We start from the raw sequence: 20525 nt of genomic DNA, 5'->3' as shown, positions 1-20525 counted from the left end.
TCAAATACTTATTTCCCTCATTAACATGCAAATCAATGTATAACTTTTTTGAAATGCGTTTTTCTGGATTTTTTTGTTGTTATTCTGTCTCTCACTGTTAAAATACACCTACCTATTAAAATTATAGACTGATCATTTCTTTGTCAGTGTGCAAACGTACAAAATCAGCAGGGGATCAAATACTTTTTTTCCCTCACTGTATATTGTTGTTCATTTGTACAACATTGTAGAGCTGGTGTGGCCTCGCTCCTAGCTGGGATGATGGAGCAAGCAGCCAGTGCTCCCATATTATGTGGAGAGTGCATGAACGGTTTTCCTGCACACCTCAATGTTTATGGTTTGATGGTCATGGTAAAGCATGCTGTTGTCCTGCATTAACTGCGCTAATAGGTGACAACTGCTCCCATGTTACATGGTGGTGCATGATCCACTTCCTGCACCCCGTGATGTGTTTAGTTGTTATGACAGCACAGTGGAGCTGGCCCCTCTGTACTGTTCAGTGGACATGATTTCTCCTGTGCTGCGCAGATGCAGCAAGAATGTTCCTGCTGCCACGCTGTGTATACTGTTATGTCCAGCTGTGGCTACTCAATTGACTAGCCAGCTGTGTGTTATTCAGTGGATCTGTGGCCCCGCTCCTGCAAGATCAGAGGTTCACTGCCACATTAATGCGCGGAAGGTGCCCAAGTTGTTTGATTGCCCACACCATATATTGTGCAAGTAGATATACAGCCTCGCTCCTAGATGCACTAGTAGAGCAGCCGGCCTTGCTATTCTTAGTGGAGGGCGCAAGAGTTGACCTCTGTAGTCCCGCTTTTTATATGCTGATTGCAGACAGTTCTAGGTAGAGTGTGACTGCAGTCCTTGCTCCTGGACAGCCCAGGTTGGCCTCAAGGGGCCTCTGTGGCTCGGGGCAGGCTCCCTTATCAGCTTGCTGCCTCTTCCCTTGCTATGGCTTTGTTATACAGTAACCCCTCCCCCAATTAGAAAGATAATGATAGGTTGCGAATGCAACACCGGTTATCTGAAAAAGGAAGCACTGCTCAAGGGTTGCAAGGTCGCACGGGAGTCCTAGCTCGCGGCAAAAGAGGACGAACCTGCGCTGACGTCACGTTTAATGGAACAGGAAGTGGGAAGGGACCTGTTCTGAGTGATGAGTGCAGGGCCAATGGCAGCTTTGATAGAGTGACGTTTTCGATCGGGTTCCTGCGGAAGTGCACCCCTTGGTCAGTGCTTCCTTTTTCAGATAACCATTGCATTTGCAACCTATCGTTTTGTACAAAGTATATCTGCATAAAAGACTGAAGTTGTGAAGCAGGCTTAACAAAAAATAAATATTTGTTGTAAAAAAGTGTGTAAGCAATAATGTATAATTCAAAACATGAAGTAGGGAATTGTATTAAATAATTGCCTCAAAAATGAGATAATTTCATTGTTAAAACCATTGTCTATAAAATGGGGACCTGGGTAGTCAACTTGAAGTGCAAAGAAGCTTCTTATTGTTTTATTAAATAGCACACAGAAATCTACAGCTCAGACATATTCAAAAAGAGCAATTAAGCACAAATTAGCTTTTTGACACAAACCGTACTGACTAGTGTACGTATATCCTGTTGTTCCAATTAGTCCTTTCTGTGTTAATGTAGAAACAGATTGATTTGGTAATGAATTTGATGATAATAATAATGATGATAATCATCATCATCATCTAATGAATACATTTTGTTCATCAGGTCATGTTCAATGATATAGTTGCAGTAGTTATTTTAATAAACACAAAAGTATGCATTTCAATGGGATTTTCACCTTTAATTCTGAATGTAATTGGTTGTACCTGAGCGGCCACAGCAAAGAAATACTTATATCATGGAGACTTTTCAGGTATTTATTTTGAATTGATTTGTCCCCCCACCCCCACCTCCATCAGATGTAGATCAGAAAAAAAAGCATAGCAATTTATATAGATTGTACACGCTATACACTCACCTAAAGGATTATTAGGAACACCATACTAATACTGTATTTGACCCCCTTTCGCCTTCAGAACTGCCTTAATTCTACGTGGCATTGATTCAACAAGGTGCTGAAAGCATTCTTTAGAAATGTTGGCCCATATTGATAGGATAGCATCTTGCAGTTGATGGAGATTTGTGGGATGCACATCCAGGGCACGAAGCTCCTGTTCCACCACATCCCAAAGATGCTCTATTGGGTTGAGATCTGGTGACTGTGGGGGCCAGTTTAGTACAGTGAACTCATTGTCATGTTCAAGAAACCAATTTGAAATGATTCGACCTTTGTGACATGGTGCATTATCCTGCTGGAAGTAGCCATCAGAGGATGGGTACATGGTGGTCATAAAGGGATGGACATGGTCAGAAACAATGCTCAGGTAGGCCGTGGCATTTAAACGATGCCCAATTGGCACTAAGGGGCCTAAAGTGTGCCAAGAAAACATCCCCCACACCATTACACCACCACCAGCAGCCTGCACAGTGGTAACAAGGCATGATGGATCCATGTTCTCATTCTGTTTACGCCAAATTCTGACTCTACCATCTGAATGTCTCAACAGAAATCCAGACTCATCAGACCAGGCAACATTTTTCCAGTCTTCAACTGTCCAATTTTGGTGAGCTTGTGCAAATTGTAGCCTCTTTTTCCTATTTGTAGTGGAGATGAGTGGTACCCGGTGGGGTCTTCTGCTGTTGTAGCCCATCCGCCTCAAGGTTGTACGTGTTGTGGCTTCACAAATGCTTTGCTGCATACCTCGGTTGTAACGAGTGGTTATTTCAGTCAAAGTTGCTCTTCTATCAGCTTGAATCAGTTGGCCCATTCTCCTCTGACCTCTAGCATCAACAAGGCATTTTCGCCCACAGGACTGCCGCATACTGGATGTTTTTCCCTTTTCACACCATTCTTTGTAAACCCTAGAAATGGTTGTGCGTGAAAATCCCAGTAACTGAGCAGATTGTGAAATACTCAGACCGGCCCGTCTGGCACCAACAACCATGCCACGCTCAAAATTGCTTAAATCACCTTTCTTTCCCATTCAGACATTCAGTTTGGAGTTCAGGACATTGTCTTGACCAGGACCACACCCCTAAATGCATTGAAGCAACTGCCATGTGATTGGTTGGTTAGATAATTGCATTAATGAGAAATTGAACAGGTGTTCCTAATAATCCTTTAGGTGAGTGTATATATATACATATTATACATATTATATATATATACACATATTATATATATTATATATATATACATATTATATATATATACACATATTATATATATTATATATATATATATGTACATATTATATACATATTATATATTATACATATTATATATATATTATATACATATTATATATATATATATATACATACATATTATATATATATATATATATATATACATATTATACATATTATATACATATTATATATTATACATATTATATATATATACATATTATATATTATACATATTATATATATATACATATTATATATATATATATACACATATTATACATATTATATATATATACATATTATATATATATACATATTATACATATTATATATATATATACATATTATATATATATACATATTATATATACATATACACATTATACATATATATATATATATATACATATATATATACATATACATATACACTCACCTAAAGGATTATTAGGAACACCTGTTCAATTTCTCATTAATGCAATTATCTAACCAACCAATCACATGGCAGTTGCTTCAATGCATTTAGGGGTGTGGTCCTGGTCAAGACAATCTCCTGAACTCCAAACTGAATGTCTGAATGGGAAAGAAAGGTGATTTAAGCAATTTTGAGCGTGGCATGGTTGTTGGTGCCAGACGGGCCGGTCTGAGTATTTCACAATCTGCTCAGTTACTGGGATTTTCACGCTCAACCATTTCTAGGGTTTACAAAGAATGGTGTGAAAAGGGAAAAACATCCAGTATGCGGCAGTCCTGTGGGCGAAAATGCCTTGTTGATGCTAGAGGTCAGAGGAGAATGGGCCGACTGATTCAAGCTGATAGAAGAGCAACTTTGACTGAAATAACCACTCGTTACAACCGAGGTATGCAGCAAAGCATTTGTGAAGCCACAACACGTACAACCTTGAGGCGGATGGGCTACAACAGCAGAAGACCCCACCGGGTACCACTCATCTCCACTACAAATAGGAAAAAGAGGCTACAATTTGCACAAGCTCACCAAAATTGGACAGTTGAAGACTGGAAAAATGTTGCCTGGTCTGATGAGTCTGGATTTCTGTTGAGACATTCAGATGGTAGAGTCAGAATTTGGCGTAAACAGAATGAGAACATGGATCCATCATGGCTTGTTACCACTGTGCAGGCTTGTGGTGGTGGTGTAATGGTGTGGGGGATGTTTTCTTGGCACACTTTAGGCCCCTTAGTGCCAATTGGGCATCGTTTAAATGCCACGGCCTACCTGAGCATTGTTTCTGACCATGTCCATCCCTTTATGACCACCATGTACCCATCCTCTGATGGCTACGTCCAGCAGGATAATGCACCATGTCACAAAGGTCGAATCATTTCAAATTGGTTTCTTGAACATGACAATGAGTTCACTGTACTAAACTGGCCCCCACAGTCACCAGATCTCAACCCAATAGAGCATCTTTGGGATGTGGTGGAACGGGAGCTTGGTGCCCTGGATGTGCATCCCACAAATCTCCATCAACTGCAAGATGCTATCCTATCAATATGGGCCAACATTTCTAAAGAATGCTTTCAGCACCTTGTTGAATCAATGCCACGTAGAATTAAGGCAGTTCTGAAGGCGAAAGGGGGTCAAACACAGTATTAGTATGGTGTTCCTAATAATCCTTTAGGTGAGTGTACACAAACAACAGAGAGGATGAATTTATAGGAAGCTTTTTGCTTAACTATACCTGGGATAATTGTCATTTTCCCCTGAATCTTACTGGGTTCAGTGATTTCAGCAATGCAGGTCAAAACTGTGAAGGATGAATATTGACAAGATTTTGTATGTTTTCATAGAAGCAAAAATCCTTTTAAAAGAATCACAGAAAAATCCCTCAGATTGTCCAAAACGTAGTGTGGATAATAGAAAGACGACACTAAGCATGAGTAAAACATTGCGCAAACAGTACGCCCGCCACAAAAATACACAAAACAGCTTCAGCTAATAGACCACCATATATTCCAAGATTTATTACATTGGATGCATCTATTTGTAAAGTAGCAACACTGGACCTTTTTACATATAAAGGAAATGTGCAACTCACACAATAAATAAGAACTGTTCAAATGTAAACATGCGATGACAGGAGAGAGGCACAGACTGTTCAAGTGTAAACACACGATGACAGGAGAGAGGCACAGACTGTTTGGATGACTCATTTTCACATTTTCCTTTAGCTGCTGAAAACCACAAACCCCAAACCTCAGGAATAAGTTGAAATGCATGACTTTCAGAAACAAACTAGCTGCAGTGTTCCAGAGCAGTTGATTGTAGATTCCTTGGAATGCATGTTAAAAGGCAAGAACTGCTGCGTTTCGCATGGCGCCGGCATGGAGATCAGTGGTTCTCGAGGTGTGTTTCCAGGACCACCAGTGGCCATGACTGTCCCAGGTGGACATGAAATAGATGAAGACGCAGTGCCATTTTTTATTTTCTTATAAAAATAATAGCCGCATTTCAATAAACGGACAAAGATAAACAGATCCCAGTCAACAAAATGTACCAGTTTTTATTTTCACTTCACACATCCATATAATATACAATACAAAAGCAAAACCAACAAGAAGCTGGACAGTTTCTCAAACTATACAACAAATAAAACTGTACTGTCAGTTAAAAACATTTTATGAATATTTAATATAGCTGGCAATTAGCACTTTTTGCACACTTTAGGCTTTAGAAAGGCATCACTTAAATATTTCATTCAATACTGACATTTGGAAGAACATTGGTATTTTATATATTTAATTCTTCTTAATATATGTGCTCCACACTAGTCACTTTAATTCAGTAGTTAACTTTTAATGTTTGTCTTTGTAAAAGGCCATTTACAATACAGCATTTATTTGTTATGGTGTTCCTCCAGTAAATAATAAACCTATGCAATTGAATAGGACTATTCCTACTTTTCATTCCTTCACTTTCTGGAGGAGTAATGGCACAAACTTCACCCTGACCCAGCTGTGGGGATTGGGTGCAAGCTGCTACACCGTAATTTCTCTGAAGAAGGGAGAGACATGTGACTTACAATTAATTAATTGTCATTGCAGATCATGGAAAAAATTTAAACTATCCCTATAATTATTTTCAAAAATCGGGAACAAATCAGAGTGAGAGTGTTTCTGATTGAACACGGAGAGTATTAATGCCTTCATTGGAAACTGAAAACTAAACTAAGAAACGCTGCCGTTGGCTGTGAATTTGTGCTACACTGCAAAATTAAGACATTGTTGAAGCCACCCCCATTGGTTTGATAGAGCACAGCATAATGGCATAGTCAAACTGCAAACATACAAAGAATTGCGTAGTATGGTTACAGCAAATAAACTCTGTAGTGTGAATGGCCGATACTACCTGGAAATGCCTTAGCTTTCATAATCTCAGCACGTTCATTTAAAGCAAAATTCAGACTTGAACAAACCCATCAATGTTCCAGAAATGCTTATAAAAACGTCAATACTTCTGAAAAGACTAAATCACATATCTTAATTTTTTATTTTTCCAGTGGTTAATACTGATGTCACTATTGTACCATATCAAGACACTCATTCTTGTATAAACAAGTAAAACTAACTCAGAAATTACAATATCTATAATGCCCCTTTGGTCAACATTTATTCAAAGAAAATGCTAGAGAGAACAATGCATGAAATAAAAAGGTACACAGGTTCATATCAGGGCCAGAGAAATGCTTCTAGTTAACCTGATATCGCAATCAAATTTCAATGTGTGCTACCCAACTTCCTTGCCAAGCAAAAAATACACACATCCTTATGCACAAATAAGAATACAGACATTTAACTCCAGCAACACACAATGCATGAAACTGTATGGGGAATCGCACCTTTGAGATTAAAGGTACTGTAAAATAATTTGTAAATCATGTATAGTTGGCAGAAATGCTTACAGTAGCAAATAGGTTTCCACCCTAGCAAAGGAAAATGGTAAATGTTACTGTTCTTCGATATTGAAAATGTTTCAAATGTGCTTTAAAATCTCTGCAGCTCGAATCTTCAGAAAAGTTCAATTCAGCAATACACAAAGCAAGAAACAACAATATTGCTTGCTAACGTTAATAAAACCTAGATCCATCACCAAATAGTTTAAAATGGAACACAATGTGTGGATATTTACATGCCCTTTGTTTAAGAAAAAACATTTGCACATTTATTTTGGCAGAGTTGGCAAACCTGAATATTTTTCCCCAGGCAAGCTTTCCGATTTTCACCCGTTTTCCTTCTTAGCAGGACTCGGTAGTAGAGAGGCAAATCAGCTTCGGACAGTTTCCAGTCACCACCAAGGCAAACACTATGACCAACTTGGTACTTCCTGTGACTCCAGTCATGTGAACTGGGACACCCAGGTGATTTGCTGGTTAACTTCAGGACTGGGGGCCACTAAAGAACCATGATAAAGAACCAAATAGATTTTCACTTTAATGCACACAAGATTTTAAAACATGTTGGTTTCTCTCATTTACTATTTTGCTTAAACATTTTTGATTCTAGAATTTAAAGCTAAATTTGTTTTAAAACTGGATTGCATAAGTAGTATGCATCTCACATATCATCCGAAGTGGAAAATAAACACCCATCATGAAGATAAAGACTTACTTTTGGTCATTTCTTTTGTATTGATCAATCATGCCTTTCCCATCAGTTTTATGTTCCACGAAGAAAACCAGACGAACATCAAAACTCACCAAGAAAAAATCAATATGTAAGACACTACCCTTGCTACCTTGGCTGAAGTTCCCTGAATATAAGAAAACCACAGAAAATAATTCACTCTTCTGAAAAACTTCATTTTATAATTGGTATAACATTAGAAAAAAAAAAAAAAAAGTTGCATGCCAAGCAGTTTTGCATGTTTCAGTTTATAAGGCTGTAAGGTATAATTATTTTGTGCTTCAACAAATAATAGTATTGGCAATTGGTTTTAGAATAAAGGTACATTTTCTATAAGTTTTATTAATGTGGAGGGAATGGCTATGTAAATACACACAAGTATTAACATCAAGTCTTTTAAATTATGTAAACATATACATCTTCTGAGGTCAGAACATAGATCCTCTTCATATAAAAAAAAATGTTACTGAAGCATAGCACGAATAGTTTTTGGAGTTGTCTCATCATTCAGGTGTTTTGTGGTGAACCTGAAAAATATAAAAATGTATGTGTTTATATATATATATATATATATATATATATATATATATATATATATACACACATATATATATATATATACACACACTCACACACACATTAAGCATGATAAAAATATTAACTACGGTGAAGCTTGTGAATTTCTATATTTAATTTCAGTTTGTAAGTATAAACAAGTATTCTTTAAAAATAGAAACCTACTTGAGGGCATTCAAAAGACCTTCTACGTTGTCTGCTGGTTGATCTTTGAGGACTTTTATGCATCCCTTCATCTGCAAGAAAAATATTGAATACAATTCAGGATAATCAATTTTGAGGATGGATCATTCTTGTATATTAGGGCTGTGCGATATGATGATATATATCGTATGACGATAGAAAAACGTCTATCGTTTCAGATTATGCTCTATTGTTTATATCATGTTGTCACAAATCACACTCTTTACGGCAGTATTTTTCATCATCCGGACGGTTTATGTTCTCCACAGTTCTTCCATACGGATGCAGCAAGAAATGAGCATCAGAAACACAAACAGACATGGAGGAGAGTGAACTGACACAGAATAACCAACATAGAGATACTTTAATGAACAAGCGCACATGGTCTGCCCCGCTCTCGTCACCGGGCTAAACCTGATCTGCAAGCAGCACCCCCGACAATACACGATCGCACCCCCACCCCCGCTAATGTAGATGGATATAATTTGTATAAAATTAAAGAATAAAAGTTTGTTTGCAGTTTAATTAGATGGTGAAGTGGTACAACAGCTTTTATTATTATTATTAATAACTATTTAGTATTAACACGTGCTGTACCGGTAAGCAGAATCAAAACGCGACAGTCAGAGAAGAAATGTACCCGTCTAGCAGATGTGAAATGCACCACTGTAAACACAGCTGTAGTAAATATAACTGAATCTATACCATTTTACAGCACGTGTTGTGTGATTACTATTACTTGTGTTATTGTTATGTGACAGTAAATCATGTGTATATATATATATATATATATATATATATACACACACACACATACATACACACTCACCTAAAGGATTATTAGGAACACCATACTAATACTGTGTTTGACCCCCTTTCGCCTTCAGAACTGCCTTAATTCTACGTGGCATTGATTCAACAAGGTGCTGAAAGCATTCTTTAGAAATGTTGGCCCATATTGATAGGATACCATCTTGCAGTTGATGGAGATTTGTGGGATGCACATCCAGGGCACGAAGCTCCCGTTCCACCACATCCCAAAGATGCTCTATTGGGTTGAGATCTGGTGACTGTGGGGGCCAGTTTAGTACAGTGAACTCATTGTCATGTTCAAGAAACCAATTTGAAATTATTCGACCTTTGTGACATGGTGCATTATCCTGCTGGAAGTAGCCATCAGAGGATGGGTACATGGTGGTCATAAAGGGATGGACATGGTCAGAAACAATGCTCAGGTAGGCCGTGGCATTTAAACGATGCCCAATTGGCACTAAGGGGCCTAAAGTGTGCCAAGAAAACATCCCCCACACCATTACACCACCACCACCAGCCTGCACAGTGGTAACAAGGCATGATGGATCCATGTTCTCATTCTGTTTACGCCAAATTCTGACTGTACCATCTGAATGTCTCAACAGAAATCGAGATTCATCAGACCAGGCAACATTTTTCCAGTCTTCAACTGTCCAATTTTGGTGAGCTTGTGCAAATTGTAGCCTCTTTTTCCTATTTGTAGTGGAGATGAGTGGTACCCGGTGGGGTCTTCTGCTGTTGTAGCCCATCCGCCTCAAGGTTGTACGTGTTGTGGCTTCACAAATGCTTAGCTGCATACCTCGGTTGTAACGAGTGGTTATTTCAGTCAAAGTTGCTCTTCTATCAGCTTGAATCAGTCGGCCCATTCTCCTCTGACCTCTAGCATCAACAAGGCATTTTCGCCCCCACAGGACTGCCGCATACTGGATGTTTTTCCCTTTTCACACCATTCTTTGTAAACCCTAGAAATGGTTGTGCGTGAAAATCCCAGTAACTGAGCAGATTGTGAAATACTCAGACTGGCCCGTCTGGCACCAACAACCATGCCACGCTCAAAATTGCTTAAATCACCTTTCTTTCCCATTCAGACATTCAGTTTGGAGTTCAGGACATTGTCTTGACCAGGACCACACCCCTAAATACATTGAAGCAACTGCCATGTGATTGGTTGGTTAGATAATTGCATTAATGAGAAATTGAACAGGTGTTCCTAATAATCCTTTAGGTGAGTGTATATATATATTATATATATATATCCCATAACATAACACACGTAATAGTAATCACACACCACTTGCACTGTTATATGTTGCATTCTGCATATATTTACCATGACAGCCTGCATGAAGTATTTGTTAGTTTTGCATATTTAATCATTAAATAAAGACTTGTTGTTTAAATGTCTTTGGTCTTATTTTGTAGCTTGATTGGATAAAAACAAGGCATATCGAGGTATACATCATGTATCGCCACAACCTTCCAAAAATAGAGATTATTTTTAAGTCATATCACCCAGCCCTATTGTATATAATATAAATGCATGAAATGAACAGCATTTTGGGGGTATTATGTAATATATATTATGTATATTACACCTTATGAAATACAAAAGCAAAAAAATCGTAGATGAGGTTAGACTGTGGACAAGCAATTAAAACCTAAATCACGACTTTCAAAAATAGTGTAATCATACTACAATTACATAGATTTTTTGTTTAATGCAGCTACGGTTAAAGTTGCTCAGGTCATATTAAATCATTTCAGATGTTTATCAACTGTGATTGCTAACAATGTGCAGATCATGGAAAACTCATAACAAGAAAACATGAAAACATCGGGCGGAAAGGGATTTTGAATTCCCTTACATCAATTTTTGAAGCCTTTGTAAAGGCCCCAGCTGGATGCACATGATCGTACAAGATTATGACTCCAACCATAACTCGCATGCAGAACAGCAGGGTGTCCTCGCTGTTGAATCGACTCGTGTAATCCCTGGAAAGAACAAAGACATGATCATTACAAGAGGTACTTACACCCTTCAAAAGTGTGTTAGAGAAATGTGGGAACACAAATTTGACCAAAGCCTTGAATAACTTGGCTTGGCTTATATATGTCCAAATCAGCAGACACCCTCAAATCACGTGAGACCTTTAAGACTTAATTAATATATCCTTCATTTTATCATTTCTGAATTAGAGGAAAGAAACGGACGAGACAGAGGTGTGGAAAGGAAATAACATGAAATGCGGCAGCATGTTCCCGTTTTAAATATGATTGAGTCATAGGCTGTAAAACTGTCAAGGAAATGCAATGAAACCCCATTCTGAAAGACAATTACATTGATATAGTGCATTTCATCAAGAGAAGACCGTACAGAGCTTCACAAATCAAGTCAACGTCCAACTGGATGACACTCAGGGCTACTCAAGTGGGGCTTCATCAGGGCAGGCAAGAGGCAGCATGCTGCTGCCAGGACACTAGACAGCTACATCGGGTGGAAATTCATTGCATTGGCCGGCTTTCGGGTCAGAGACAAAGAGGAGACCCAGAGATGAGAGTTGTATAAATATTCAGAGCCAGCCTGGACTGTGGGTCAAGGGATAATTACATTTTCCAGTTGAATTTCTAGCAAGATAATCAATTTATTTTAACATAAGCCATTATAAGCAATATTTTTTATTAAAACCTTGAGTGCTTTTCTTTTTCCTTCTAATACATGCACGCACACTCTCAGGGTTTGTATAAAATGTATAAACTGTATATGATCTTCGCATTACTTACGGCGTCTCCAGCATTACTTTACATACACTCGCCATAGTGCTTAAGCAGTCCGTTGTGTTTTCCAGAGGCAGAGTTTTGTTCTGTATGTAGAGGGGGGAAAAAATACAAGAAAAATAGGCATAAATATTCACTTATTACATTTTAATTAATTTTAAGAAATCTAGCTATAAATGTTTACCTCAGATACAAAGTTTGTTGTGGCAGTACTGAGCGTTTTCAACATCGGCGTGGCCTCCGCGTAAAACAGTGACATTCTGTTCGCCATTTCATTGTTGACTTCGTTTTCAATGTCTAACTGCAAAAACAGAAGAGTGAAATACTGCTGACTTACACTGAAACTGTACACTTGTATGGGAGGAAAATCAATAAACAAAGAGCAGAGCAGACAATTAAGATGTTTTCTGCCTTTTCAATTCAAATCTGGGTTTCCTTGTATTTGCCTGGTTTCATAACCCTAAAACATACATATTCAAGTTCAGACTAAATGAGAAATCCTGTTATCACGATATAAATAGGAAAAGAGTTGAGCATCAGTAAAGGGAAACCGTAAATATAATAAAGGCATAATCTAACTGCAGTGAAGATAGACAGTTGATCGAGATGAATCAAAGAGCTCAATAACTTCTATAGATAAAAATCATTTTTTGTATTTATTCATTTGATATTTGTTATATATGCTATAATTAATTGATGCCTTAATGCTGTGTAAACATTCTCAATACATCAGTTTCAGAGAATTTTGTTAAACTTACATTCATGTTATTTATCCTGTTTCGACTTATTGTCCGCCTGTAATAACTGAAGTCATTCTGAATGGCTGGATTTCTCATCTTCGCAGGAAAAAAAAAAAAAAAAAAAAAAAAAAGAACTGATTAATAATGATGAACCGTATGAGATAACCAGAAGATAAATTTAGCAGTGCCAAGTATAGTAAACCTAAGATTGGCTGCATAATTTTGCTTAATTAAAAAACAATAGATTTCCAGTAACTGGATTCTTTTACATTTATTTCAGCTGTGTATGCATTGAAAAAGTACTCATAACCACATGTAAAATTGGTGTGACAGTTTGTTTTCTCTCTGCTAAAACTGTTTTTTCATGCAATTTAACTATCCCAACAGGAACCTTCTTAGGACTTTATACCCAGATGTGATCCTGGGAGCAAATTACCCCATTGTTAAAGAACCTTTGTTCAAAATCAGAGTAAAGTGGCACCTTGAGCTCATCAAACCGGAGTGTAAAGTGAAGGATCTCCGCAAACTGCTTGGCCAGCGCCTGCTCTTTCTCCAGGTGCTGTGTCGGAGTGTAGGGCGGACATGTCAGGGACTCCAGGAGGCTCTGCAGTGCTTTCTCTGTGACCGAGGGGTTAATAAAGCACACATCAGCCAACACATTCACACCGCTCTGCAAAAGCTCTGGTGTTAATCAGCCCGAGATACTAACATAATAAAGCGCTCGACTCCCTGAAAACTGACCTCATCTTCAGACGTGGGCATATGCGAGAGATTACACATACACGGGTTTATCTATTCACTGCGCTGGACACTGAGGGAATTCACTCCGTGTCAACTCAAGCACACGAGAAGGACGTTGTGTTTTTAAATCTATATATTTTCATAAGGAATATTGTTTTATATTTTAAAGCATTTGAATGTATAGTTCACACAGAATACACAGTTCATACAACATTGGAAAAAGGTACATTTCAACCTTCTCATATAATTACCTATAACAATACATGCATGTTCTTTTTAATAAATGCATTAATTTCATTCTTACATTATATTACTGAAAGCAATGACACAAGCCTCTAATAGATTATGCCACAGGATATGCTGTATAGAGGTTGGATTTTATTTCAAGGGCACAGTGACCCCCAGTACATATCATATCGGCTCATACATACACCAATAACAATGCCATGTCACAAAGCTGGGAGAATTGCACAGTGGTTCAAGGATAATAGCGTTTAAAATGTCCAATTGCTTGCCAAGAACCCTAACCTTAATAAAACACTGAGATCAGCTGCAAAGACTTTTTTTTTTTTCTTTCAGAATTGAATTATTAAAAGGATCACAAGAGATGCACTGACATATCCTGGCCTTTGTCCGAATTTCTGGGCAACATGGCAATTTTAAACATTTCCAACAAACCATGCTTACCTAGCCTTAAAGAGAATTCATAGAACCTCTTGAGACGTATGACAAGCGGACAGACGGAGTTCCACGCTTGCTCCTGGAGGTGATAGTCATTTGGATTTTGTATTGCCTGTGGAACAAAGAACATTGAACAGACTGCTTTATAATTGTGTAATAACTGAATTCAACACCATTAAAACACACAGCATGCCTTTCAAGGAGCATGGAAGGTTTCCATGAGAATATGAATTTAAATTTGTGTTTTAATAAGTAACAGCAGTTACAACTAGTAGCACTGTTCCTATTTTATGGGTTTGAGATTTGATTTATTCTGCACAGGATTTTAAGAAGGGTCAAAGAATGTACGAATGGTAAACGTGACTATACAAAGGACCATTCTCAGCACACGTTTCCCCTAACTGCTGGTGGGATGGCAGAACACTGCGGCTACTGAGGAGGTTTATACCTTTGGGAACTGGTTATAATAAAACGTACCATTTCTGGTAAGAACTCATTCTTGAATTACATGCGTTGCAGAGTTGTTTCTGGTGTCATCTTGTGAGCGCATTAACCTTGTGAGAACACAGGACCAAATAACAGGGCAGTATTTGACTCTCTGTCTGAAGATCCACCGATAGTGTTTGAGAGCAGTATATGGTATTTTTTAGGATTATAAAGCTCACTTTTGTTCATGCACACATTCCAAATTTAGTTAAATAAGTTAAGCTAAATTTAAAAATGTATAATGTAATCATTCTTTTTATTTTAAGACAACTTCTTGAAAGCTTAGTTACAAAAACCATGGAGTGCATAAATCAAAAACAACTGAAAATATGTTTCCAGATTTGACAGCACAATACACGTTCTAACAGTTTGCCTACTGACACCTAATTTCTTCATTACTGTATGTTGCACTGAATTCATAATGCAGCTTCTAGCGAGATGAATCCTTAACAGAAATTTGATTTTAATTAGATGGGGCCTTTGAGTAACAAAGATGTTGTCAAACCACAGGGTTTTCCTTTGGCGACCCAACAAGCATTTTCATACTGGTGATACGGTTGCTACTTTTTTTCTGCTACAATCAATCAACTATTTAAGGAGAATTAAAAGCAGCAGTTTAACAAGCATTATTTTCACTTCACTAGCTCTAGCCTGAAAGATCTGTCATCAGATGAGCTGCTGGTGATGTTTAATTTCTGAGAAACGTGTAAACCACTGTGACTGTGTATTGCCCATATACGTTTGAGATCGGAAATGTCGCTGCCGAAGCCTGCAGACAGATTGACAGGTAAAGTCAAGCAGGCTGTCTTATTCAATTAAGCATTCACTGGTCTACTGCCAGTATGTATGTACCATGTAAATAATTTTGCAAAGTACAAGAGTTGGCCGTCCTTTATAAGGCAGATCAAACATCTTACCCGCGTCTTGGCCCTGTACCCAACCAAATGTGCAGCAGGTTCTGAGGTCAAGCGATTCAGAATCCATTACAACCAAGTCGATAACATGACAGCTCTTATCTGAGATTATCGACGCTAAATGAAAAAGGGAAAGCTCAGTTTTCTCCCTGACACACAGAGCATGCCAGGCTGGCACCGACACGTTACACTGTCAGCAGAGGTGTAAACTGCAAAAGCGGGGCTAAATATACCACTTGGGCTTTTTATTCTGCATCTCCAACAACGTGACTGTCTGATGACAAGATAATGTAACAACGCATGTCAAAATGTTCTGCACAAAGAAGCTATTAATAGCAACTCAGGATATTTTGATTCTAACTAAATATTTAGTTTCCCTGCAATTTAAGACACTTGATAGGAACCACGGTGGTCAGGGAATCACATCCGTTAATTTCAAGTAAATGAAAGCAGAGGATGATAATGCACATCAAATGCCACATGTATGGCAATTACGAGTTGTCTATTATCTTGATATCCCACTTTGTGTCTTATTAATTATGGACGGATGATTCTGTCCATTTTGTGTATTTTGCTATAACATCCAATACAATGTATAGATATTTCCACCCAAGGTGATCTGGAATGTCATTATCAACTAACAATGCTGCTTTAACAACAATAGAAGTATCTACAAGCTGAATGCTTCCCTGTATCACTCAAATGGGGCTTCCTCAAATTAGGGTGCTAGGGTTTTAAATGAATACAAGGTTTCTGGCCATAATGGCACTAAAGTGTCTTAAATGTGTACAGGAGAGATCACCATTGCATTGTAATGAATCAGACAAAAGAAAAATTACCCAAAGCCATGAACATTGTAAGGGAATACTTATTGTAATTTATATGTATAATGCTGTGAATATAAATAAAGTACTTCAATGCTATGTAGTCTGTACTAATTGCATTAATTCAGAAACATTATAAACATTGTTTAGGGGTCTGAACGTTAAGTTTATAACAAACAAAAACAAATAAAGTAAAACCTACATTTGCCTGCAACTGCCAATCCTCTTACTAAGCATAATTATACCAGATGAACAGGGACTCCATGAATAATATTATTCAGCAACCCCAGACAATATCCCACAAACCCATCCAAACATAGCTGGGTTTCAACCCCCCAGCTCCCCTGAAAGCATTACATCATTTTCTGGCACATCTAACAGCGAAAGAATATATCCTTTCTTCTGTAAGTATGCCCAGCGGTCTTTTCCAAACAATCTGCAAAGTGAAAAGCATGAAAGATGTGTTTGTAAGTACAGTAGCAGCAGATGACATACTTCTCTTATCTCCTGCCCAGCTCCCTTGTACGCCTGCAGGCCAGAGAGTATACTCTCGGAGTCCTGCAGCACGGCATTGACCTGGTTCCACACTTCCTTTTCACACTCTGTAGGTTGTGCATCTAAAACACCAGGGAAAAAAACATAGCAAGTGAAACGGAATACTTTAAACTACTCTTTATTGAATGGTAGGAGCAAAAAACGGCCTTAAATCATTGAATTAAATTCACTACCTCCCTAGCACTCGGGAGTTGGGCAGAACGCACTTACACAATTCTAAGCCCCTGTCTCCAAGACTTTTCTGTAAAAGAAAAGCTATTTTTGTCGCGTTACCAGTCTAGTAACCTTATGAACAGCGACACTGGGGTATATGAAAACCAGATGTGACTCATTCTACTGTGCAGCTAGGCAAGCCTACCCTGTAGAGCAGAGGTCCCCAGTCCTATTCCTGGAGTAGGGATGTCCAGCAAGCCCTCACTCTCTTTTAACTGGCTAACACTCTCTGAAGTACGGAGAGTAGGTTAAAGGTCTATGAGGACAATAATGAGCTGAATTAAGCAGGGAACTAAAACCTTAAAATAGTGTAGTCCTCCAGAACAAGACTGGGGACCCCTGCTGTAAATCATTAAAGTTAACTCAACTGTGTCAAGATCCCACTCGATAAGCTAGTTTACAATTTCTTTAGAGGGATAATTACTTTTATTTAGTAGTACAGTAAGGGGGTATGCAATGTCTTCCACCCCTGGGCAACGTGTGCTGGTCTCTTTTTAATTTTTAAGTGCAGTGCAATGCCATAGAGTTGTCTGACTGGGAGTTTCAGCAATGTCTAAACACACTGAATTCTGAACAGTTTGTGTTGTAATGCCTTATTGTTCAATCCTTGCAGGAAATGTCCATCATAATGGTGACCAATCAATACCATTGTTTATGTCATTTCAACCATTGCCATCCATAGGCAACGATGGATAAATGTTATTTTCATTACATCTCTTTTAAGAGCAAGTGAAAACAACACACAAGCTTACATGTGTCAATTTGTATAAAGTACTATGTGCTTTTTTCATCGTTTGTAAGAGGTGTTAACTTTGCATTTGCTTTGTGGAGATCAGGACATATACAATTGCGTAATTTGAGTCAAAGTAGAAAGCTACTGTATGAACATGTTTCCTTTATTAGTCTTTAACGTGGTTTTAAGCAGCAAATTAAAGAATCTCTGCAATCTCTATTTATAATTCAGAAATGTATGGACTGAAAATGGATACTGATAAACTTAATTCACTGAATTTAGCATTGATGTAATTTAATAATTTTATAACGCTTATGATGGACAGCTGAAAAATCCCTGTCTCCCAATAATTTTAAATAGACCTAGGAGAATTTAAACACTGCTGGCTTACCCTTCTAGCTAACATTTTTCCTGGATTCAGTTCAACAACGCCTTTATACAGCACAGACGATTTTTACATACCATGTGAAAGGCATTTAATTATGGAGACAAGTGTTACACTGTCTATGTACTTCAATATGTATTTTAAATAGTGTTACATTATTAATTGCACCAACAGTAAGCACATTGCATACATCTCATTTAAAGATCATAATTTGTTGTTTGAAGATTCATGGTTTTCTATATTATACTTATTTTCACTACAATACAATAATTTGTGTAAGAAGACCTATTGATGAATGTGATTTTACACAGCAGACAGGGCCACATAGAAGTGTTTGAGCAGTAAAAAATAATTCCTTTAAAAGTATTCCAAAGTCGGTCCTTAGGGAATAATTGTTGGATGTGCTCAGAAATGATATATTAATAGATATTATTATTATATTAGATATTTATTATGGCTATGATTGTGTTAAGAAATATTTAGACAGCTTTCAAAATAATCCCTACTTTCCAGTGCCACTGAATAAACTGCAGTCTGGTAAAATGAATAGAATGTATAGAATTGCACAAAGTACAATAATCCACCACAGAAAGTTTCAAATTTTGTTAATGCTGCTGGAAATTTTAGTGTGGTCTGAAAGATGCTAAGCAATAAAGCCACTAAAGACCAATATACACACAAACACTGTTTGACAAAGATCATGCAACCTTCAACATGCCACTGCACTGAGGACTATAGTTTTGGCAACAGCAGGTAACACTAGTCATAAACATTAAAAATAAAGCTTTTTGAAAAAATACAAGTCTACATAAGTATATTGATGTAATTTGGATATAGGCATAGACATTGATATATACAGTTACAATTTAACCCTGCATTTATATATATATATTTATAAAATATTAAATATTTGATTATTGAATTATGACATTCCAAATGATTTACAAAATAATCTTAAACCTTAAATCTGATTATGGGTTTCTCCTGCAGAATGATCACAGGAGAAAAAATATGTATGTAAAATTACATATTGGGCCCACAACTCCTGTACTAATCCAATATCTCTATTTATGTCTATAAGTTGAACAAATGTGCTTAACACCATGAGCTAAGCATCTACAATGCCAAAGGAAGTCACAATAAAGTTAATCTATTTAGAACTGAATCTGAGGACATTGTATGCGTTAAGAATTCGGGCCGATAAACCCCTGTAGAAAGGAGCTTGAATTTAAACAAGCAATTAAAATAATTGTTTCAACTAGTTTTCCATTGAGGAACAGTGTGAAAAATCTCTCTGCAGGATATAAAGCATCAGAATGTGCACCATATGCATGCGATACAAGAACAATTTCCCATGCAACACAACACTGAAGGCAACATCACACATACCCAGGGGTGTAAGATGAGACAGTGCGTTAGTTCTTTAATGGCTAATATGACAGTGTGAAGAAATGCATTGCAAAGGCTTAAAAAGTTTGTCACATAGCAAGACATTCTAATGTGTTTCAGATATGTTAAACATGGCATGCACATTCATTAAAAGGAGAAGGCAAACAGTAAACAAAGTTTCTAGTATCTGTCCTGAGATTATTTAGTTCGATAACTAATTTAGAAATGTAATCTCTCATTTTCACCAATGGTTAAGTAAGATTTCCAGATCCAGATATTTTTAAAAGGCAAAACTTATCGACTATCTTTTTTCTTGTTGTAGAGTCACAGTAGAATCTAGTTTCAGACTGACTGACAGGCTGACTAATCACTATGTAAATAAGATGCAATCTAACATAGAACACGGGGTCAGAGAATCAATACTGTTTTGGATCGTGTTTAATTATATTGATGTCCCTTTACTTTTTTTTGGGGCTGAACAGTATACCCAAATTAAAGGGTTTAAACCATTTCATTTCAGAATTATCTGGCATCTCATGGTTACCATGAATGATGCTTTAAGAAAAACGTTGTGTAAAATGTAAACACAATGTTGAACTTTTGTAAAACAAGT

The 20525-nt window shown here is 37.4% G+C and overlaps 1 protein-coding gene across 8 annotated transcripts in view; it reads right to left on the bottom strand.

Moving 5' to 3' along the window:
• Positions 1 to 5759: 5759 nt before the first annotated feature.
• The window catches only part of fam49a (family with sequence similarity 49 member A), a 45856-nt gene continuing 31090 nt past the window's right edge, over positions 5760 to 20525 (bottom strand). For 7 of the 8 annotated variants that reach the window (XM_066705624.1, XM_066705603.1, XM_066705640.1 and 4 more), the window contains 9 exons: positions 17133 to 17254; positions 14420 to 14525; positions 13473 to 13609; positions 13010 to 13087; positions 12436 to 12552; positions 12258 to 12337; positions 11342 to 11468; positions 8646 to 8716; positions 5760 to 8431 (listed from right to left, as the gene is read on the bottom strand). In XM_066705624.1, the coding sequence (XP_066561721.1) occupies positions 8368 to 8431; positions 8646 to 8716; positions 11342 to 11468; positions 12258 to 12337; positions 12436 to 12552; positions 13010 to 13087; positions 13473 to 13609; positions 14420 to 14525; positions 17133 to 17254 (902 nt within the window). In that variant the 3' untranslated portion in view covers positions 5760 to 8367. The remainder of the gene's footprint in view (positions 8432 to 8645; positions 8717 to 11341; positions 11469 to 12257; positions 12338 to 12435; positions 12553 to 13009; positions 13088 to 13472; positions 13610 to 14419; positions 14526 to 17132; positions 17255 to 20525) is intronic. The other variant, XR_010816875.1, reaches the window with a different exon arrangement.

Source organism: Amia ocellicauda, chromosome 1 (genome assembly GCF_036373705.1).
Source record: "Amia ocellicauda isolate fAmiCal2 chromosome 1, fAmiCal2.hap1, whole genome shotgun sequence".
Lineage (NCBI taxonomy): Eukaryota > Metazoa > Chordata > Actinopteri > Amiiformes > Amiidae > Amia > Amia ocellicauda.
This window is presented reverse-complemented; position numbering and strand designations above follow the sequence as displayed.